This window comes from Hibiscus syriacus, unplaced genomic scaffold (genome assembly GCF_006381635.1).
Source record: "Hibiscus syriacus cultivar Baekdansim isolate YM2019G1 unplaced genomic scaffold, ASM638163v2 tig00110858_pilon, whole genome shotgun sequence".
NCBI classification, from domain to species: domain Eukaryota; kingdom Viridiplantae; phylum Streptophyta; class Magnoliopsida; order Malvales; family Malvaceae; genus Hibiscus; species Hibiscus syriacus.
In genome coordinates this window covers 458,208-482,724 of record NW_024062890.1, presented here as the reverse complement: position 1 = coordinate 482,724, position 24,517 = coordinate 458,208, and the positions used below count along the sequence as shown (strand labels likewise).

The window sequence follows — 24,517 nt, the reverse complement described above, 5'->3', positions numbered from 1 at the left end:
AAATCAAGCAACGTACGCCCCTCATCATTCCTGCTACCATAACCGAAACCCCCATGAACACCGTCATACCCGTCGATTGCACTACCTATATGGCCATTGAAGTCTCCCCCTATGAAAACTCTTTGGTCCTCCGGAATGCTCCTAAGTACAATATCTAACTGATCCCAGAAGCAACGTTTCTCCCCCTCCCCTAGGCCAACGTGTGGAGCGTACACTGAAAGGACATTCACCACTTCCGCTTCTATAATAACCTTAATCATCAAGATCCTATCCCGGTATCTACAAACTTCAACTACATTTTCCTTGAGACTAGAGGATACCAAGATACCCACCCCATTTCTAGCGTTATCTACTCCTGAATACCACAACTTGTACCCATTACACTCTCTGGCGCGAGCCCCTTTCCACCTAGTCTCCTGAATACATGCAAAATCTATTTTTCTATTACTAAGTACGTCGGTCAGCTCCAGCAGCCTAGCATTTAATGTACCTACATTTAACGAACAAACTCTAAGTCTAGTCTCCTTGACACCACTCCGTTGAGCCCTCCCCCTATACGCCCTATGGGATCTAAAAGAATGACATGACCTCAAGTAATCATCTACAATCGAAGCTATGAGGGACTATGAAAAAGAAATCCAAAGAAGGAAGAAGATGCACCAATAAAACGCTAGAGAATTGAGGGTACTAAGAAGCCTAGTTGGTTACTTAATAGGATTTTAAGATAAATTTACACTATCTTATTTAACTTTAGGCCAACAGCTGGAATGACGCAAAAATATTAAATAGTTTAAAAATCCTAATCCAGTTAACTCCAAATTCGTTTTTTCTACTACGTAAGCAAAATTCAACAATCAAAACTACAAACCTCCTATCTTTCCCAAACCAGATTTTTCCCGCTAATCAAACAAATAAAAAATCTACCACATACGGGAATTCAACTAACCAAAGACAGCGTATCTGAATAATCAAAGCAACTTAAAATCCCTATAAAAAGCTAGAACCGAGAAAAAGAAGAGAAAAACAACGGACACACCTGGAATCAAAGGGAGATAAATTTTTTTTTTCTCAATCTTGGGTTGAGGCTATCAAATGAATCAATTCCGATCCAACGCCAAGAATATTCGCTGATGCTAAAGAAATAATCCCAAAAATAGAATAAACCATCAAACATAAATAGATCTGAGAAAAGAACAAACCTTTACTGCAACTGTTTGAAAAACCTTCAAGTTCACTGGCTCCCAAACGTTTATAGGTTTAGAAAACGAGATGGGATTTTGATCTCAGCTTATGACTATGAAAAAGAAAATAGAACTCAAATATAAAATGATCAATAAAAATTCAATAACAAAATAATAAATAAAGGGGATGAAATCTCTGTAAAAACGGAAGGGTTTGGTGTGGAAGGGATTTCTAAAACAAACAAAGAAACAAATGTCAAGTAAAAATTGGGGATCGGCAAAGAGAGAGGAAAACGAAATCTGTCGTTAGAAAAATGTTCTACTTGCTTCTTAGGGCTCTTAACCTATACTTGAAATCCCCCTCTCCGTCTGTAACAACCGAAGCGAAATATTAATCCGCCAGAAAGAAAGCTTAAAAAGAGAAGAAAACTGAAAGAACAGTGAAGAAAGAGAGATTGGAGCTATGATTGACAGCAGATAACTACAGAAAGAACAAGGAAAATTGATAATCGTGAATGAGAAGTGTTGAGTAAATTATTCAACCAAAAAATATATATTAACTAAAAATTTAAAATGAAATCTAAATCTAGATTCGGGTTCAGATCCAGATTTAGAATTTAGAGATCTAGAACTTGAGGATTTCTCATGGCGGAGCTAGAAAAGCAATATGAGCGGGATGGTCAAGTGACCAGAGGTCCGCGATCGGCCGTTAAAGGGGCAGCTGAGAAGAGACAAACGGCCGACTCAAGCTCCGGCGAAGCTGAGAATCGTTCTTAAAGGATAATTGATTGAATATTATAGTGAAAATTACTTGAATAAGGTGTACAATAAATTATTTTATGATTTAAGGTGGTAAAAGGATAATTGTTATAGTAAGTAATGATATCGTCAGAAATTTATGAAATTTTTTTTAAAAAAAAAGTCAATTGAATAGTGATGTTCTTGATTTTGATTTACGGGCGTGATGACTTCCTCATGCTGTTTGCATACGTGCTAGCTGATAATAATGCAATCCGATCGTAAGAAACTTAACATACTAAACAAAAGAGTTAAAAATCGTAATGTAATTCACATGTTTTTTTTTTTTGAAATCGTAGTAGAATCTCGACGATATCAAATTAATATATCATATTAGAATATAAAATAATTTATGATGTATCTTATTCAAATAATATTTTTTACTATACTATTCGAATAATTTAGCCAAATAATAACTAACCATTATTCTAATAATTTCTGTAGATTGTTTTGGCAGACCCCTTGCTGATATATATCAATAAGTGGGGGACAAAAACAGGGAAAGTTTCTAAAGTGACTTTTGTTGTTCTACTCTTTATATTTTGTTTACCAAATTATCAATCTCTTCCCTTCATTCACGGCGCTCCCTCTTTCCAAAAAAATTTCCCAAGTGTCTTAGTCTCGTCTTTCCCCTGTTAAGCTGTTCAATCTCTCACTCACTCTGTTCTTTTCTCTCTCTCTCTCGTTTTCCTCCCCACCCCAAAAAAAAAATGTCCGAGTTTTCATTGACGACCGCCAAGAAGAGAATCCACGACTTGTCGAGTCTCTTGCTCTCTGACTTTATGCTCTTTTGTTCTTTCATTCTCTCTCACCCTCTTTACTTCTCCTACTTCATCTTCTTCTCCCCTTATTTCTTCAAGATCTTCTCTTTTCTTTCCCCTCTCTTTATAACCACCACCCTTTTGCTTCTCGCGTTTCTCACCCTCACTCCCAGTTTTGTCAACCATGGTGGCGGCAACTTCCCGAATTCCGACGTAAGTTTCCTACTTACCACCTGCCAAACTCTAGTTGAAACGTTGAGGTCTAAAGTTGACGATCATGAAAGCGATGGCGGATTTGGATGCTTGGGGGAAATTGAAGCACTTAAGATTGTGTTTGATACATCGGTTATCCTTGAAACTAGAGAAAACCCAGATGAAGTCTTGGATATGGAGTCCAAAGGAGATCGCTTTCAAGCTGTTGAAGAAGATCCCATTTTGCCTGAAAATAAACAAAAAGAAGTCAAGTCACTAAGCGTGGAGTCCAATAAAGTTGATGAACAAAAAGAAGACGAATTCATGACGAGGGGATCCAAGGCTGTGGGAAACAAAGTAAGTGATGATGGCTTTGAGCATGCTGCCAAAGCAACGGTGAATGAGGACAATTACAGATATTGCCACACGATGGGATCAGATGTTTGGAGCTTTGGGTCGATGAGGAAACAAAAGGAGTGGAAGAGGACATTGGCATGCAAGCTTTTCGAAGAGAGACACTCACAGAACGTGGCGGAAGGTGGTGGTGAAGGGATGGATTTACTTTGGGAGACTTATGAAACCGACTCCAATAATAAAGCACAATTGAAAAGCGGTTCGAAGAAAGGAAAGAAAGGTGGTGGTGGTAACAACAATGGCTACTTCTACGATGAGGATGATGATTATGAGGAAGAGTCGAATGGGCAAGTGTGTTGCTTACAGGCTTTAAAGTTGTCGGCCGGGAAGATGAATCTGGGAATGGGAAGGCCTAACCTTGTTAAGATCTCCAAGGCCCTTAAAGGGATCGGATGGTTGCACCATGTTAGCACCAGGCATGGCAAGAAAGGGTACCATTGAAACTAGATTTCTACGAGGATCACCAAGTAAATATGTTGTTTGATTTCACATGAAATGTAACTCTTTTTTCTCCTTTTTTCTTCATGAGTGGAACGTCAAACAATGAATATGTAGTAGTCCAACTTTGATCATATCCTATTGATAATTGCAAAGAAATGATTTCCATTGTCATGCACTGTCGGTCCTTCTCAGTTTTACAAGCTTCTGCAATAATGGTGTATTAAACCAGAAGGCCTAGAGAGATGCTTTATCATTGTCCATAGAAATCATTGATTCCTTAAAAGCAAACCCTTTTTTTTCCTTTTTGGTTAAAGTGCCCTTCAGTTTATGTCACATGCAACATGAATACAATTCTATATATGATCAGTGACAGCCTAGTGAAAGTTTCACCTAATATACATAAATTAATCTTTATAATTTGGTGATGGACATCCAAATTTGTAGTTGCATATTAAAATTAGATTTCTACGTCATTCTTCTTTGTTTTTACCAGTAAGTTAAGAATGGTAAAATTCAATTATGCAGGTCCAAGTAGCCTGAATAGTTGAGAGCTCTGATGAAGTGTGTTCGGGAATTAGCTACCGAGTTTTGGGTCCTTCAATTTAATGTCATCATATGCCCACCGCATGTGTTATTCTATGTGTTGTTTGAGAATGAAATAAATTGGATTACTTGAAGTTTAGGTTAGACATTTTTATTTGACATATATTTTGATATGTCTATTAAATGTTTTCATTGTTACGTGAAGTGATGTTCTTTCTATAGATTTTGAGTTAAAATAGTTGTGTCTATAAAATGTGTTATCGTTACTAATTAATAAAAAATATTATCCTTGAAAGATATTTGAGTACATAAACAATATTAAACAATTGATCACACTCTAAATCCAAATTTAATTTTAAAATGTAACAATATAAATTTATGGCTTAAGATAAAAACAAAGTGTCTAAACTATATTGTTTTTCTATTTAAGTGTCTAAATTATTTTTCGGTCAATCCAGATTTTTAACGTTATAAATTTTACCATTTTAAATGTCATGACAGTAATGGCCCTTAAAAAATCTTGTTAAGTGACACGTGTCATATTTTGATAATTTTAAATATTTTATTTTTAAAAAAAAATTAAAATAAATTATTATTATATTTAAAAAAATATTTTTTAAACAAAAAAATTCCCCCTAATTCCAATACCCGACATTAAATCTTCTCGGCATTGTGCGGTGTTGGAAAAAAATAATAGGGTTAGGGATTTAGATATTTAGGGTTTGTTGCGACAGTAAGGGTAGTAACTGGTCAGTAAATGGACAATGATAAGTAGGTGACCGCTCGGCTATGGAGGCGATGGCCGGCATGGGTATAAGAATTGGAATAAAAGTTTTTAAAGTTTTGAGTTTTTTTATAAAGATTTTCAAAAATTTTAAGTTTTTTTTTAAATTATATTTTTAAGTTTTTTATTTTAAATAAAATTGTCTAAATTACCAAAATGTTACATGATCCATTTAACGAAAATTTTTAATGCTTATAGTATCGGAATACTTAAAATAATAACGTTTGTAATGTTAGACACATAAATTTATCGAAAAATAGTTTAAACAACTAAATAGAAAAAAAAGGTATAATTTAAATAATTATTTTTATATTAAACCTAAAATTATCAATCATAAACATTATATTTTTTATTATTTTTAGATTAAAATGCATAATTTGGACGACCGGGCATGACGCCTAAGCTTGATTTTTGTTTTGTTTTGTTTTGAAATCTAGCCTTAAAACATCTCTGTTCTAAATAAAATATAAAATTTCTCTTTTACGTATTTGTACATTTATTTGATTAGTTTGTCTGGAACAATTTATACACCATGATGATTATCTTGTAGTTTACATAAGTAAATTTTACAATATTAGACACGATTCTTAAAAATATATTCCCGATCAATCAAACACCATAACTTTATATTTTTACCAAATAATTTAAATATACGAATGTAATAATCTAACAATGTGGCACGTAGAACTTAATTGAATTATGTCCGACAAAAGAAATAAGTTACTTCTCCACCACGGAATTCAATTGACTCATTTAGAGTTAAATTGTTGAAAGATGAGCAACGAACCCTCTTGTTTGTAATACTGAAAGAATGAAAACATGGATTTCGTGGTACAGTAGCTCAGATTCTCTTGTTTGTACATGCTTGTCTCAAAGATATCGTTTCAGTTCGACAAAAGATATAGCAGTACTTGAAATCTTCCTACGGAATTCTATTCTATCCTCATTGTTGACATGCCGAATCTTCAACTAAGGAAGAAAGACAAAGAAATCAGACAACCCAACCGGTTATGTTTTGTGTACACTGTTTGAGTTATCAGACAGGAATCATGTGCTTCCACTTCACATGCTATGGTCGACTCTCCGGATATATTTGGTAGTGGCAGAGGAGAGTGGTCGTCTATATAAATTCTCGTCGCCTTCCGAACAAAGCGCCATTCCTTCTGTCATGTCATCAGACTCAAAATGCACCATGGTCCTGGAGCCTACCTTATTTGGACTTGGGCAAACCTAAGATACGAATGTATTTTATATGGAAATAGTTCTCCTTCTTCTTTTAATCAAAACTTACTATATATGTTGTAGAAAATTATGGAATTCTTTTAAATAAAGACTATTATTTAATCTTTTATATATATATTAAATCTTTAATCTTTTGGTTAAAAAAATAAATATAATATTAAAATGAAATCATTTAATAATTTTTTAAATAGTCTGGAACTCTTGGGAGAATAAGATTGTCTTTTATCACTTATTCCACTTGATAAAGATAATATTTATTCAAAATATTTCTTAATCATTGATAACATATATACCTATAGACTTAACTACTTAAACCTAAGACCTCTTGGGAAAACAATTAATCACTGAGACCGCTTGATGGGTTCAGTTTGTTAAATTCTTAAATGTTATAGGATGAGTCTGTTTCGTTTTTGAATCATTTAATTGTATATCTTACATTAAAGGCTGCCCACAAATGTACGAGCTTCAATTAGAAAATTTATCAATTATGTGCTACGTAAGTATTCTCTTTTACCAAATGTATCTTTTGGTAATATTGTACATAGGGTGCACAAAAAATTCGAATATCCGATTTTGCGAAAAAAATATCCGAAACCGGATTTGGGAAAAACCGGTTTTTTTTAACCGGATCGGATTTTTTTAAACCGGTTTGGAAAAAAAACCTAGACCGATATTTTTACCAAATAAAAAACCGGTTAAAAAACCGGTTTTTATCCTGAAAAAAAACGGTATGGGTTTAAAAAACTAGCCGTTGGGGGGATTTTGTGACCGTTTTTTACCGTTTTTTTCTTTAAAAAATTATCATTTTACCACTCTAAACATGTATAAATAGGTTGGGGATGTATTTGGTTGATTACAACTTTCTCAAATCTTATTACACAACACCTAAACATCTCTCAAATCTTATTTTTGTAATTTTTTGTTCATCATGAGTAACACGGCTGAATCTTCCGTCGGGGGAAACCTTGAAGTCGTGAGAGTGATCGAACACACTCGAAACAAAGATATTTGAGATCACTACGATTTATGTGAGATGTCAAATGGCTCGAGGAGGGCGCGTTGTAAACTTTGTCTAAAGTTGCTTGCATTGGAAGGAAACACAACGTTGAAGAACCATTTGACAAAATCATGCAAGGCACTTCGCTCAAGATCAGATCCTAGTCAATCGAATCTTACACCGCAATGTGGTATTTTTGTTTACGACAACGAAAAATTATGAGAAGCGTTTACAAAGTTCGTGATTACAAAAGCATTATCGTTCGACCACTTTGATGATGAAGATTTCACGACAACAATTCAACAACTAATGCAACCACGTTATACTCAAATAAGTCGTACTACCCTTAGAAGAGATGCTATAAAAATGTGGCGTACGGCGAGGGAAAAAATGATTTTAGGATTCCAAGAACACTGTTATGGTGTGTCGCTTACATGTGACGTTTGGAGTTCCCCTCATAATACCGAAAATTCTTTTTTAGCCGTTACGTCACATTGGTTAGATCAAGATAATTGGCAAATGATGAAAAGAACTATCGCGTTTGAATTATTCGGTGAGCCGCATACCGGTGCTAATTTATTTACACTTTTAAAAAGGGTAATTTGTCTTTATAAATTAGAATATAAAGTTTTTTCTATATCCTTTGATAATGCATCGAATAATACAAACGCGGTTCCAAGATTAAAAATATTACTTTCACCGATTTTAGACGGTGCGTTTTTTTATACACGTTGCGTTGCACACATAATTAATTTATCCGTGCAAGCCGGTTTGGAGGTTATTGAGCCGATTAGATTAGAATTTAAAACAATGATAAAATCGGTTCTTTGTAACAACAACAAAAGACTAAATGATTATAAACGATTTTGTAAGTCCGTTAATAAAAAAGCTTTGGGTCCTAATTTGGATTGTCCAACTCGTTGGAACTCAACTTGGATGATGATGCATACTGCCTTAAGGCAAAGGGAAACATTGCAAACATTTCACGATCGGCTTTTCGAGAGGGGTCATGTCCCAAACATTTATTCGGATTCGAGTTGGGAAACTATAGCCAAAATAATCGATTTGCTTGGGGTTTTTAAAAATGCAACAACTTTTTTATCCGGTGTTTATTACCCTACTTGCCCGTTGGTTCTTAATCAAATATTTTTGTTGGCTACCCGACTAAATGACTTTTAATTTGAAACCGAAGTTTTTCAAGAAATTGGCTTTGCAATGAAGGAAAAACTTTTAAAATATTTTAAGGAGATTCCCCCCATTTTTACTTGTGTCGTCGCTTTAAACCCAACGTTAAATGTTAGTTTGCTTTTAATCTAACCGATGATGAACCCAACTTTGTCCAAAACCAAATAAATTATTTTAACAAATTTTCGAGACATGTTTGCAATTTATTTAACTAAATACGGATCAAGTAGTGTAATACACGATCAAATGAGAATGAATGTGGAATCATCTAGTAGACGTCCAAGTAACATAAATTTGATTCTTTTTAACACTCTTGTAAATTCCCAATCCAAACGATCAACATAAATTTGATTCTTTTTAACACTCTTGTAAATTCCCAATCCAAACGATCACATACTACCACCCCAAGTAGCGAGTTGGGAAATTACATGTCATGCGATTTTCTATCAAAAATGACATTTGAAGAGTTTGAAAGTTTGGATATTTTGGTTTGGTGGAAAGAAAAGGAAGCACAATTTCCGATTCTAGCTGCCATGGCTCGTGATTTACTAACCGTCCAAGCTTCTACGGTAGCTTCGGAATCCGCTTTTTCTGTTAGTGACAGGGTTATATCGCAACGGAGATCAAGACTAAGTCCCGAGTCGGTGGAAGTATGCATTTGTTTAAAAGATTATTTGGATGGAGCTGCTCGTAAGCAACATATCACCACCCTAGAAGATGCAATTGATGTCGATTTGGAAGCAAACTTACACATTGAAGAAGTCGAACTTGGAATATCCCCTCCAAACGAAGAGGCGGGATTAGAAGAAGAGATGGCAATGTAGTTTATTTTTAAACTTTATTTCAATTATCGTAAACTTTGTTTCAATTATCGAACTTTAAGTTTTTAAGTATTTGAATTTATCGAACTTGGAAGTTTTTAAATATTTGAATTTATCAAACTTGAAAGTATTTAAGTATTTCAATTATCATAAACTTTGTTGCAATTGATGACGATGTAATTTTAATAATATTAAAATTAATTTTTTTATAACCGGTTTTTTAAAAAAACCAATTTTTTTTAAACCAAAACCGATTACACCGGTTAAGATATCCGGGCCCTCCAAACCGGTTAGAAACCGAACCGGTTATTTTATAAACCGGTTTTTTTTCTATGGAAAAAAATCGGATCAGATTGAAATCCGACTTCTGTGCAACCCTAATTGTACACTCAATTCAGCCAAATTATGGTTTTGTTCCTAAAAAATTTATGGTTAACACCATCATCATTCATTAGACCACATGGTATTATAATGATAAGCAAAATAATGAAGTGAACAGTTATTAAGCAACAATACCGTTGTACAATTTTTCATCCATTTAAGAAATGGGTTATTGGTGCACAACTGAAAATCCAACGCTAAGTCACATAAATCTCGCAAAATAGAATGGTCTCGGCCAGATGACTAATCAGTACAGTTGAATGGAAAATAAGAATTTAATCTTTCCAACCCAATACCTATCAATATATATATACGACTAAAATGAGCTAAAGGGGAATGCTAAAAAAACCCTAAGCAAATCTCGGATTATCCACCGGCGCTTTCCTCTATAAATTCTACGCAACAATTTGATGAATCACTACAAGAAAAACTCATGTTAACCTTTTGATCATTGCCCAACCGCTCTCTGGATTACATTTTTCAAGCAGGGGCAGATACCCTTGGTGCCTCATTCTTGGCTGCTGCATTGAATGCTGGTTCACCAGAGCGGTTCACACGGCCACCATTACCCCCCATGAGCTCACCCCTCTGATATCCATCACCACGGTTTGAATATCCTCTATTGCTGCTCCTGTTACCAAACTCACCCCAGCTATACCCCCTTCCACCACCACCATAGTTCCCACGCCCCCTAGCTCCCTCATTTCTGTATCCGGACCCAGAAACAGATGAAGATCGCCATTTGTTCCCTGTAAATGAAGAACAGTCTTAAATCATGCAAAATAATATATTTACGTAAGATTTGAAGTGCAAGCTCTTAACTCTCGAATCTGGACTAATCACAAAACTTGTTTTTTCCTTTAATGATCATTCACATCATCAAATCAAGAAAAGGAAACGTAAGTCCCCATGCCAACAGCTGAAGATTTCAACCTTTGATTGTTGAACAATGGAAACACGGCTTCAGTGTTCACATAACCACAGGTGTGCAAAGCAGCTCATTTCTAATTCCTCTAACCATAAAGTGGCTTGCCTAAGTGAAAGGGAAACCCTCGATACTCCAATCGATCAGTACCTCTATAATGGATATTTTTTCCTTACCCAACCATATAGCACATTTAATACAATTTTTGAGTGAAACTAACAAAACAAACTTGCCTCGAGAGGTAGACCGCTTTTCTTCAACGACGGCTTTACGTCCACCAATGTTAATAGGTGAAGCCTGAAAGATATTTCAAAAACGAACATATAAATGTATATTTCAATCACAAAATAAATTACTAAATGAAGCCAGAGAAGAATCGTCTAATGCTGGGACATCAACAGAATCTTGTAACATTGCACGCCTCCTATTTAATGGGGAGCTACATAAGAAACCAAATCATGCTTTAAGGTAAATTTTGAAACCAACCACACAAGTAAATACCAATTTGAACAATATCAATTTTTTTTTATAACAAGAGTAGGACTCATTAAAAACCCCCCCTTCATGATTAATGGAGCAGAAAGTGTTCCTTAATCAACGAAAGAATGAAAAGAGTGCCTTAGAATTCATTAATAACCGAAAGAGTACATAATGTTTAAAAACAAACATAAACACTCCCTTTACAATAACCAACCCAAAGCATAAAAACCAGCCTTAACAAAACAGTGAAAATAGCTAATACCAGCCTTAGCTAAGCTATCAGCCTTAATATTGGCTAACCTAGCAACCCATCTAATAACACTCTCCAAATCTCTTAACTTAGCAACAATGTCTTTCACTAAATCTATATAGACAAAGGGACAACAATCATAATTCTTCACCCAATCCACTGCTAGTTTACTGTCATTTTCAACAATCAGACGTTCCTTGAACCGCTGTTGGATTGAATCAAAGAAAATTAAGCCCTTCTTAATTGCCTTAAGCTCTATCAAAAGAGGAGAACCTAGACCAGCAACCTCTTGGAAAGAACCCATCACCGAGCCAGCCTCAACTCTTAGTAAGCCACCAACACCACTTTTCCTCCAATCTCCACTCACAGCTGCATCAACATTCAGTTTTATAAAACCCTTTGGAGGAGGAGACCAAGACACAATTTTGATGATTAAATTCCTGGAAGGAGAGCAACGATCCCCAAGAAAGGGATCACTAATGAGAGAATCCTTTGAAATAGACACGTCCTTGAATTTGGCTAAGAACCAAGTAGCGAGCCTAAATCTTGCCATAAAGAATAGATCAATCTGATCTGACCTTCCCCCTTCGAACACAATGACATTCCTATATTTCCAAATGGTCCAAAGAACCACTCCCGGAATGAATGACCAAATAGAAGAATAAGGCACCATATCTTCCCAAGCTAAAATAAAGCTTTGAGCATTGCCCTGTAAAACCGAACTAACTTTCCAAAATCTCAGAAATTTATTCCATAGGGACCACGCGACGAAACAAGTGAAAAATAAATGGGATGAAGATTCAATCTCCTTTTTGCAGAAAGGACATGCTACGTCTACAATAGCCGAAACCCCTCTCCTCTATAATTCTTGTTTTATTGGCAATCTCTTATACACCACCTGCCACATAAATATCTCCACTCTAGGAGGCACCAAGCCCCTCCAAATGTTTTTCATCCAAAAAGACTCGGCTGTCGAAACAGGACAGCATGACTTCACGCTCGATTTAACAGAATAAATACCTTCCCCATTCCCTCTCCAGACCAAACCATCTGTCAACTCATGGGAAAGACTAAAATTATGAATTATAGCTATTAAATCAGAAAATTGGTCCAGTTCCCAATCACTCAAATTCCTTCTCAACTGAACATGCCAAGACCAACTTGATGTTCAATACTCACCAAACTCATTTAACTTCACATTCTTGTTTAATGAGAGAACAAACAATCTCGGGAAAACAATTTTCAGAGGAGAATCTAGCGCCCAACTTTCAAACCAAAATCTGATACTCACTCCATTACCCACTCGGACTTTAAACAAACTTTGAAACTTAGCACCAAACTGATCTTCTTTAAAATGATTATTGACTACTGATTTCCATATCCAAGAAGCATGTGCAGGAAGTTTACTCTTGAACAGCAGTAATCTAGGGTCCAGAATATATTTGTTACAAATCATCTTCTTCCACAAAGTCTCCCTATCATTAACAAACCTCCAAGACCATTTCCCTAGGAGAGCTCTATTCATGTAACTGAGGTTCAAAACACCAAGACCACTAACACTTTTATCAGTACACACTGTCGACCAATTAATCCAGAGAATCTTTTTAACCTCTACCCCTCATCCCCATAAAAATCTGGCCATGATGGAATTGAGTTTAACAATCACCGAAGAAGGAATCATGAATAGCGACGTGAAATAGGTACGTAATGAGCACAAAACTGCCTTCAATAAGACCAATCTCCCTGCCATTGAAAGTGTCTTAGCCTTCCAGCCGACTAACTTTTTATAAAATTTCTGCACAATCGGATCCCACAAAACTAAAGTATTTCTCTTAGCACCAAGCGGCAACCCAAGATATTTCGAAGGGAAATGTCCTACTGAACAACCAATAGTACTTGCCCATTGCATTAACTCTTCCTCAGTAATGTTAATGCCAAATAATTTACTTTTAATGAGATTCAGTTTAAGACCGGACATAACTTCGAAAACTCGTAAAACTCTCTTAACATTAAGAATCTGTCTTTGAAGCAGTGCAAAAAATAATGAGATCATCTGCAAATTGCAGATGAGATAAATTAACAGAAACCTCATCTTTGCCTAAACCCAAACCGCAAAATAGACCCGAAGAAACCGCCTTAAGAAGCAATAGGTTTAGAAACTCTCCAACTAAATTAAACAGCAGTAGGGAAAGGAAGCAGCCCTGCCTAAGACCTATAGCCATTGAAAATTCTTCAGTAGGCACACCATTAACCAACACTGACACCGAAGCTGTTGCAACACATTTCTGAATCCAGCTGCACCATTTTATTTTGAACCCCATTTTAACCATCACTTTAAAAAGCAAATCCCAATCTATCGTATCATAAGCCTTCTTGAAATCCACCTTGAACACACAACCCTTCAGTCCTTTCTTCCTCCACAAGTCAATTCCTTCATTAGCAATAAATGAGAAGTCCAAAATTTGTCTACCCGGAATGAAAGGAAATTGCGAATCACTGATAATATCGTTGATGCAACATCTCAGCCTTCTCGCTAGACACTTGGAAAGAATCTTGTACATCCCACCCACTAAGCTAATAGGTTTGAAATCATCTAAACCCCCAATGTTAGAGCCCTTCGGAATAAGAGTTATGAAAGAGTGATTAATACCATGCTCCTAATCTTTACCTAAGAAAAAATTATGAAAAAATTTCAGAATATCAACTTTCAAGGAAGGCCAAAACCTTTTAAAAAATCTCATATTCAACCCATCTGGCCCAGGAGCTTTGTTACTATCACACGAGTTTAAGGTTTCCCAAATCTCTTCTTCCGTAAACTTCTTTTCTAGCATAAGACTCTGCTCCAGAGAAATTCTTGAAAAATTCAGCTTAATATCCTCCACTTCCAAAGTTGATCGACAATTAAAAGCTTCAAAGAAATGATCTCTGACACTTGTCTTGAAAATAACCGAATCTTTAATGATTTCACTTTTAAGATTAAGAGCATTTATAGAATTCATCCGCCTCCTAATGGTAACACGTGTGAAAGAATTTAGAATTCTGATTTCCATCTTTAACCCACTTCTCTCTTGAATTTTGGAACCAGATTTGCTCCTCAATTCTGTAAAGTCTCCACAGTTCATTTCTTAAAGACCTCAACTCTGCTACACTGTCACAAGCACTGGAAACTTGCTTTTGCTAAATCCTCTTTTCTAATTGATGAATCTTCTCTTCTAGGTCAGAAATTACATCGCGTGGAAACTAATTCGTAATTCCATATCATCTTTTAATAGCAAATTTCTTGTTCCTAAGAATGCTCAAAATTCTAGCTCTTCTTTTTTCCTTCTTGAACTCTTTGATAGACTCTACAACCTTCTCCTCAAAACCATCCTCATTTATTAAATAATTAAACAGCCTGAAAGGTCTCTTGCCCAAATTATCTCCCCCACTCTCAAGAATAATTTCATTATGATCAGAAATAGATTTAGGGAGTAAATATTGGGTGATAACAGAAAAAGCAAATGAGAGATTAACGTCCACCAAAAACCTGTCCAATCTGACAACAGTAGGATAAACCCGATTACTGCTCCAGGTAAAATTTCCCCCGATTAATGGCAGATCAATCAGCCTCGTTTGCTGAATAAAGAGCCTAAACATTTCCATAGAATTATTGTTCTGAGCTCGACCTTCCTTCTCATCTTCTGTTAAATAAGCATTGAAGTCCCCTCCCACACACCAAGGTATACTGTACCCATTTAAAAACAAACACAACTCCTAAAAAAAACCAGCTTTCTCTTCCTCCACAAATGGGCCATAAATGTTAATGAAGCCACACCTAAATTGGTTGGATTTAAATTTTCCGAAAATGGCAATAAATCTCCTGTGAATATGCTTAAAATACCTCCTGAAGAACATGCTTCTGGCGAATTAAAGAATCCTTGCATCTTATTCAATCCACTTCTCCTCAAAAAAGAACTTGGAATAATCTCAAGTTTTGTTTCTTGCAGAAAAATAAACGGTTTCTTCTCAAAAACTATTTTTTGTACAGTTCGTTGTTTTTCTTTTTTTCCCAAACCCTCACGTTCCAGGACATAATGACTAGCTTTGGCATCATAATATTGTTAAAAAATACCAAACAGTCCCCGTAATTACCCGCCAACTCAACTAACCCCACTCAATCATTTCTCCAAACTCATTATTTTTTCCAGAAAAGCTTCCTTTCCTTCCTTGAAAGATATTCCCAATATCTTGCTAATTTCCCAGGTAGTAATAGCTTCCTCCAACAACATTGGAAAAACTGAGGAGTATATTGTAGAAATACTAACTTGATCTAAAGCATCCCTAATGAGGGATCATTTGAATCTCCTGTTGAATCTCCTCTTACTCGAACCATCACTATCCCCTTCTGTAGTAACAACAGCATCTGGAATTTCAGAATGACATACTGTTGGAATTAATGCCCTTCCCATCCTATTTCTCAATTCCCCCTCTGATACATCATTTAAAACCCTGCACATCTCGAAGCCATATATTCCTCTCCCTAGATCTACTGTATATTCTCTTATAGCTTTTGATCAACTTCTTCCAACCGGGTCACTCTTCAAGGATAACGAGGTTGCAGAACGATTTTTCGAACCACCTCTTGAGCTTATCACCTTAACACCTTCAATAGACCCCACTGCATCTTCATTCCTTGCTGGATCCTTTAAGCCAACCTCTGCTATTAAGTCATGTTGACTTTCCAAACCTTTACTCACTTCCCCTGATGTGCTGGAAAAATTCTAACTCATTTTTTGATTTGCATAAACGAGCCCAATTAGATTTACTACTAGACTAGCATAAATTATTTTCTTTAAGGAAGATACAGGTTCACTACTCCCCACTGATTGGGCCTGAAAGCTACCTTTTGAAATCTCCTTATTTCTAATGCCCAGCAAACTCTCCCTTTTTACTACTCCCAAAGCTGGGAGAATCTGACACCCCTTCATTAATGCCTTTGACTTCTAAGCCTCTTTTTGAAAACTGATATCCTTTACCAACACCAGCAAATCCGGAAGAAAGTCCCTGATCAATCCACGTGTCCACTTTTTGACGAGCTTCCTCAACAAGCCGAAAAGGACCTGACTTGTCAGAAGATTGTAGACTGTCATCTTCCTCCTCCTCCAACTCCATGACAGTGACTCTTTCATTGGAATCTTTCTCTGGCGTGTTGCCAAGAAAAAAATTTGAAACCATAGAAGTCGATCCCAACTTAATACTCACCTTGAAAGATCTTTTATACGACCCTAATGTTCACTTCCGGGACGTCAGAAAGACTTGCCACCCTTAACAAAATTTTCAACGTCGTGAGATCTTCCCTGGTTTTTGTCGATTCTTGAATGCCTTCCATTGTCCCCCACCTCCCTGCTAACTTCTCCAGAAAATCCTCTTGCCAACATAACAAAGGAACACCATACAACTCAACCAGGCAGTAAGCCATTGGCACTCCACCTTCATTCAACAGAGGCGCCAGCCGGTCGAACCAAAACCATAACTCCTCACTTTTATTCAACCATGCCTCCTTCATCTTTTCCTCTGATTTGAACATAACAACACAAGAATTCCAGACGTACCCCCAGCTTGCAATTTGAACTTCAAAACCTTCATTTGCCAGGGCTCTTTGAACCAACTCCAAATCGAAAGATTGTTTGACAATACCCATTAGCAATCGTTTCACCCAGCTTGAACTTTTAGTAGGAATGTGCATCTCCCAAATATTTTTCTTACCTCTCCGTCTATCTAAACTATCATATTTATTTTCCTGCTGCTCCAAATCCCTCCTTCGCGTACTGCTCGTCAACAAGGCATCCTTATATGATCTGTCATCCCTTATACTCCTCTGAAACTCAGCCTTCTCACATGGTTTAGACTTTTCTTCTGTAAACTTTTCCGCAGCATCAAACTGTGACCGAGATGTACCTGCAGCCCTTGGACGATCTTTCTGATATTTTGCAACTCCAACAAATACTTTCCTCCCATCTATCCACAACCCGTTTATATTTTCGACTACCTTACTCATTCCTGTTTCATCACCAAACTGAACAAAAGCAAACGTGGAAGATTTATACTTATGTTTCATTTTTCTAATACAAAAATAAATGTAATTTTAGCATATGAATGCATCTTTGTTATCATATTAAAACTTGTTCTAAACTATAATAGGTATCAGCAAAAGATAATAAAGAGAGAAGAAAAAAAACAATATTTCATCCAAAATACCACTAAAGCATTCTGCTAATTCAGTAAACGAACTGAAGACTACACAAGTAATTTACAATTAAAAGTTTCTACACATCTAGAACAAGGAACACGACAGTTTTACTTTAATCTGATAAACTTAATGAAAAAGGCTACATCGAGACCTTGGGAATGAAAATGTAAAGTCAAAGAACATTAATGGTCAAAATTGCCGAAGTTCAGTGATACAAATACCATTTTTCAAATACAACAAGCTACTTCATAAGTCTACCATTAGCTAACCCTAGGTTTTCTTTAATGTTCCAAGCTTTGTCAAAATCTTGAATTCACTTTGAATCCTATTACTTGAGAACTGCTAAAATATTTTTTACCACCATAAGAAACTCATGCTTTATCCTTTAGCCGTCCGTCTTAATATAATAACGTTGAGTAACAAGTAGCTCCTTATCCCAACAATCTGCCACCCCATAACTACTTTTTTTCAACCTACTACAAGAGAATTAGTTCCACAACCTTATTTTCATGTTTCCCTAAATCACCACAGTTTTTCCACATCCAAGCTTCTTTTCTTTCTACATAAGCATGTAACAACCATCCCTACATCACCTTGCATACGTTCAGAAGTATTGGTCTATATCAAACAAGTTTGCTAAGGTACACAAATTGCCAAGTGAACAATTCTGAAATCATACAACTAGGAACGTCACAGCAATGCAGCAACAATCTTCCCACAGAAGCAGGCTATAAACATTATAAAATAACACCTCATTTCAAATAGAGTCTACAGCCCTGCTTTCTAACAGTAATTCACTTAAAGGCGCAATTATATCTTCAGTCGAGAATTTTTCAAGGGATTAGAAATAGAAGCCTTATCATAAGCAGAAGCAAAATCTTCATGCTAGAAAAAGCAAGTTCTAATGCAGAAATTGTTACCACCAATAAAATGATATATTTATCCCAAAGTATGTAAACTAATAGCATGATTAGCATCACGTTGAAAAATAATGAAAAGGTGTCATCACAGGACTAGGAAAAACTGAAAATACCTCTATAGCACTTTGCACAGAACTTGCCATTTCAAATTCCACAAAACCAAAACAGAATCCCTGTAGTTAAATACAGAGAAAATGTTAATCAAATACATAGTCACAATTTTATATATTAAAAAATGAGTCAACACCTACCTTCTGACTTCGAACTTGAATACCATCACTCTTGATAGGTCCAAACTTCTTAAACTCAATCTCCAGCATGCTAGGTGTAGCTTTCAAGGGCAGGCCTTTGACATAGATAGAGGGACCCTCGGCTGTCCAAAATCAAAAGAATGTGCAAGTAAATTGGATACACAGGTTGATATAAAAACATTAAATAATCACAGTGATGCACATAACAAATAAACTGCATACTAAAAATTTTAAAACCATGCATTGTTGACAAAAACAAGGATACCTTCCGCATCATGATTATTCCCATTCTCTGTAACATTGTTGCTAGAAATCTGTGCATCAGATGCAGGGGCTGGAGCAGTAGGTGGAACAGCAATTCCTGGACACTCGTGGCTCTTAACCGCAGACAACACAGGGGAATGTGCAGGGACTGGCGAAGGAACTGCATTCTCTTTCAGAACCCTTACCTAGAAAAATAATAGATGAGGCTAATTAAAACTGTACATGAAAAGAATAACAGCACCAAGTAATCTCAAAACGGTTAGAAGCATAATAAGCTGCATTATGGTACTTAATACATACAATAGATGCATATGATTTCTTTGGCAGTTCATCAGTTTTGGGCTTAGAATCAGAAACCATATGCAAATCACCAGGAAACTCATCAACAACCTTGGCCACTGGTGCTTCCTCCTCAATAGAACCATCTCCATTCTCAAAAGAATTGTACACTTCTGGTCCATTACCTTCTGGCAATGCAGTGGAATGCCCAATGTGATTCTCTAGAGCAGGAGAAAGGTCTGCAGCATAGTTACATAAATCGCTCATTTGGCCACGATCTACGTACTGAACGTTGCGATCCAAAACGCGGTACGAACGCGTTCGGATTGTTTCAAAATCGCGATCGGATCGTTTCAAAATCGCGATTCGGTACATCGTAGTTTTGCAGCAGGGATAAGAGGAGATATAATCAGAAAAAATAAAGGGATTGGGGGTTTGAGAGAGAAAAAATCAGAGGAGAATAAGAGGGAGAGGGGAAACCATTCGGGGAAACTAGAAAAAAAAACAGTGAGTTGAAGAGCCTTACTTTAGGTGTTGTCATCGTGGCCTCACTGGAACTGGAAGAGCCCATCATCGTTGTAGTCAGTGTTTTAAAAAGCGCACCTGTTTTAAAAAGTTGCTCGGGTCTAAGGCTGTGAAGAGTTTCGGCCATGCGAGTGTGAGGAGTAGAGGATGAAGAAGAGAAGAGGTTCAAAACAGCGCAAGGGAAGGGATTAGATTTAACATAAATTATAATATATTTTTAGGTTAAATTTTAAATGCTTTAGATAGTTTGGTTGAACACTACCATTTAATTGGAGTTCAAGGTGATCCATTTTTGTTCGCGTGGGTTTATTCTTAAAGGAGCCATGCTCATTTTTTATTCAATTTATTTTAGTCTTTAAATCGGATTTATGCATATTAGATTTTGAGTTTTGAATTATTTTATGTTTATGTTTTGGTCCCTATATTATTTTACTTGGATTTGCATAACTTTCTACATTTCTAAATTTCTTCTATAATTGATCTCTATCTAAGAAACTGGTACATTGTACCAATTTATATGGTACATCGTACCGGAGCGATCCGAAAGAAGTCTACCCCTATCGTACCGAATTCTAGGGACCTAGCGAATTGCGATCCCGTTCCACGTTTCCGTACCGAGCGTACCGCGCGTACCGCGATTCATGTGACTATGGTCTGCAGACAAACATTAATATCAATCGGAGAAAACCATTAAAATTCTGTATTTTAGGAGTCAGTCATGGACTCTGGATTTCAGATTACCCTGCTCAGGTGTAAGAGAAGTTTCAGTATTATTTACTGGATCCTGGTTCCCAGTTTGATGTTCGGAATAATCAACAAATCTAAATGCATCATTTAAAACAAAATATCCCTTGTCTTGTGGTGCCAAAAAGAAACTGAGTGAATTTCCTCTTCGCATTGTCCTTTCCAGTTAAATACCCAGTCACAAGAACAAGTACTCCCCCATTGTGAGAGTCTTGAGCATCTACAGTTGTTATTTCTGCAATGAATTCTCCATAACCAAGTGAGAGTATCTTTTCATTAATGGCCTGCTCCACAAAACAAAGCACCACAGTTTCAAATTTACCAATTTTAACTCCTATAAGGCATAACCATTTAGAAACTACATCAAGAAAATGAGAACAAAAATAATTTGCAGGCTCCAATAGTAGCAACCACATATAAGTAGAAGAACAAAGTTGGTTACATTACCAGCTCTTTTTGCAATTAGAAAATTCAATTATTAAAAGTTCCGCAAAACACCTTGCCAAATGGAGAAAGGGGGCGTCCAAGATCAAAATCTTCAAATTTTTGGTACACTCCCTTACAAATAGAGTACATTTTCACATTAAAAACCATGTAAACGTGCACTTACTAATACATAGCTTTGAGAAGGGAAGAAAACATAGTTTTCAATACTAATGTTATTGTTATTTTTTTAAAAAAAAAGAAGGAAATAAAGTGAAACATAATGACTGCCAAACACCAACATTTAAAAGGTTTGACCCAAGAGACACTCATGCATGAAAGTGATAGAGAAAACTCACTTGCAAAGTCATCGTGATACTCATAATACCACTTTCTTCGGGGCGACAGTGTTTACTGCTATCATGGTAAAATCGGTGAACCAGCTCAGGGGATTGATGTAGGATATGGTAGTATTGATGAACAAAGGCATTCCCAACCTAAATCACCAACAATAGATACCAAAACTTAACTTTAAATAAATAAGTACTAAAACACAAAAAAAAGGCGGGAAACATACAACATCTGCGGTAGGAGCTGTAACTCCAGCAGGGGCTTGTTCTGCAGAAGCCATTGCCGATTTAAAACCTGCAAAACAACAAAACCAAACTTCAAATCAGTACTCAAAACACTATTATATATCTGCCAAACAAATAAGTAAATCGTAGAAAATTTTTCCACGAAAATTTACAGAACCTCGAGGATCCATGAAACAGTTGATTTACAGTTAAAATTCAACAAATACATTTTCCTAACCGAACAATTATTATTGATCTAAGATATACTTTAAAGCAGCCAGTGAAGAAACAAAATTAAATAGTTGATATTTGAGATTCTTTACCTGAGCTTTGAGATTCTTATCGCAAGATCAAAACAAAAGAGAGAGGCGAGAGAGAAGAGAGTATTGGGCATGATCTTCTTTATATGGATATGGGTTCAGATCGCTTCTTCCTTTTTGCTTTGATTGCTGTCTCTCTCGCTCTCACCTCTTTTTCAGGGGAGTTGTTTGGCGGTTTCTAGGGTTCTTTATGATCTTGAAGTGCTGCAAGACTGACTGAGGAGCAAGATAGAGAGCAATTGCTGGATGAATATTTTTATTTATATTTATACTAGAGAGGAAAGGAAGGAATGTTTAACTAGGATTAGTGTTTCTATTTCCTGCTTTTTCAATGTAATATTAGTTAAATCTGGAAAAAAAACAATGTATTATTAGTTTAAAAAATGTTTTAATTGTGCTTAATTATATTTATAAATGAGAATGAAAAATATTATTGAATTATTGGATAAGTCGACATCGCTCGTCACATGCAGCAATATACGAATAAAGTGACGTACCGAAACATACCACAAGTAATTTGTCTTTATTATATAAATATTAGAAAGTATAAAGATTTATTTAAAATTAATCATTAATTAATATTTAATTGTATTTTTAATAAAATTGCAAGTAAATTATATTTTTTATTAAAAATAATAATTAATTTAAGTAATTTAATTTGTTTAGAATTAATATTTTTAAGCTATATAAGTTAAAATCGGCCATTAGCATCAATCATTATCGGTGACCACATTCACTCGTCGAAAAATCAACTGCTACAACATCCAGTGCTTCAGTTCATCGGAAAATCAATTGTTATTTTTAATAAAAATGGGTAAACTACACATTTAGTACCTAAATTATTATTTTATTCTGTTTTAGTACTTCAACTTTCAATTTTTTTAAAATCATACCTAACGTTTATTTTTTGTTTCATCTTAGTACCCCATCGTTAAAAATTTAATGACACATCTGACGTGGTATTTTTTATTTGGGTAAACTACAAAGTTCATCACTAACTATTTTCTCCCTCCTATTTTGATACTAAGGTTTAAAAATTTTGAATTTAAACATTAAACTTTTGAATTGCTTCAATTTTGATCCTCTCGGACTATATTATTATTATTATTAGTATAACATGATAAATTAATTAATATTTAATATCAAATAAGAATTAAAATAAATATATATATAATTTTGATCAAACCCTTAATCGTCAAACCCCAACATCACCCTACGGCCACCACATAAGAATCTCTTGAAAATTTGTTTGCAAACCATAAACAAATGAGCACAGAGAAATAAATTTAAGTGTCAAGAATACAACAACCACCGTCACCTTCACAAAGACAAGTTAAGAAAAATGTAAAAATTGCTCAATGCCCATAATTGAAACAACAAATATCTCTAAAGATTTTTTATATAAAAACAAAAACAACAACTATAAAAGGGAAAACATATGAAGTGGATGATATAGAAGTTGTCATCCTTGCTTCCTCATTTCTAGAAAAAGTAAAACTAAAATAAAGAAGAGATAAAGAGTATGACACAAAAACAAAACAAAAAATCTAAGTTTCTGTTTATACTTATTTTCTTTCACTTTCTCTCGTTTTCTAGGCAAAATAAATATAACATATTTCCCTATATCACAAACCAAAACAAAAGCAGCATTACCCTTTTTTTACTTTTACGGGCCTAATCATAAAATCAAAATGAAAAGAATAAAAAAAAAGAATAAAAACTTGATGAAGATAGGTATGGATTGCAATGTTATTTTTTTTTTGTAGCTTCACTCAATCGTAGTACTACCTCATGCAAGGGAAGAGAAAACAAGGGATAGTATGGGCTTTTGAGTATTCTTTGTATAATGAAGAACGTTAAGGATGAGTTTATATCGGTGTTGGAGTTTGGAGATTTAAGATTACGATTAAGGATTTTGATTTTAAATTTTATTTGACATTTAATAATAATAAATTTTTCATGTCATACTAGAAATAATAATAAAATAATCCACATCAACAAGAGAGATCAAAATACAAGTAATTTGAAAGTTTAATGATAAAATTGATTTTTTTTTAAATTTTAGTGACCAAAATAAAAGTGAGAAGATAGTTGAGTGATGAATCATGTAATTTACCTAAATAAAAAGTACCACGTCACCTGCGCCGTTAACTTTTTAACGGCGGGTACTAAAATGAAATAAAAAAATGTTATGCATGATTTTGAAAAAAAATAAAAGCTGAGGTACAAAAGTGATAGTTTAGGTACTAAACGTGTAATTTACCCTCAAAATTATAATTTAATTGTACTTAATTTTTAATAAATTATTACTTTTGAATAAATTATTATTATTATATATATATATTCATTTTTACATAATAAGAAAATTTTTGTTTATGGTGTGTTTCAGTACGTCGCTTTAGTGGTAAGTTACGGTATGCGACGGTGCTGTAGATTTTTCCTGAACTATTAAGATGATTACAAAAATTAAAAACAATTATATTTAAAATGTTAAAATTTTCAATTAATAAAAAAAACTTTTCAAAAAAATTGTTAATTTTATTAAAATAAATACTTAAATTACAATGAAGATTTACAACTTAATATTTTTTA

General features: G+C 35.0%; 1 protein-coding gene and 1 pseudogene across 1 annotated transcript; one reads left to right on the top strand and one right to left on the bottom strand.

The window, feature by feature from the left end:
* Positions 1-2,689: 2,689 nt before the first annotated feature.
* On the top strand, positions 2,690-3,787 carry LOC120143586. The gene has a single exon (XM_039157890.1). The coding sequence runs from the start codon at positions 2,690-2,692 to the stop codon at positions 3,785-3,787; it is 1,098 nt and encodes a 365-aa protein (XP_039013821.1).
* Positions 3,788-9,924: 6,137 nt separating this feature from the next.
* On the bottom strand, positions 9,925-22,151 carry LOC120143510 (annotated as a pseudogene).
* Between the last annotated feature and the right edge of the window lie 2,366 nt (positions 22,152-24,517).

Bases quoted from the DNA above. Each gene is read 5' to 3' on its own strand.
- LOC120143586 (XM_039157890.1), top strand. From the start codon at position 2,690: ATGTCCGAGTTTTCATTGACGACCGCCAAGAAGAGAATCCACGACTTG.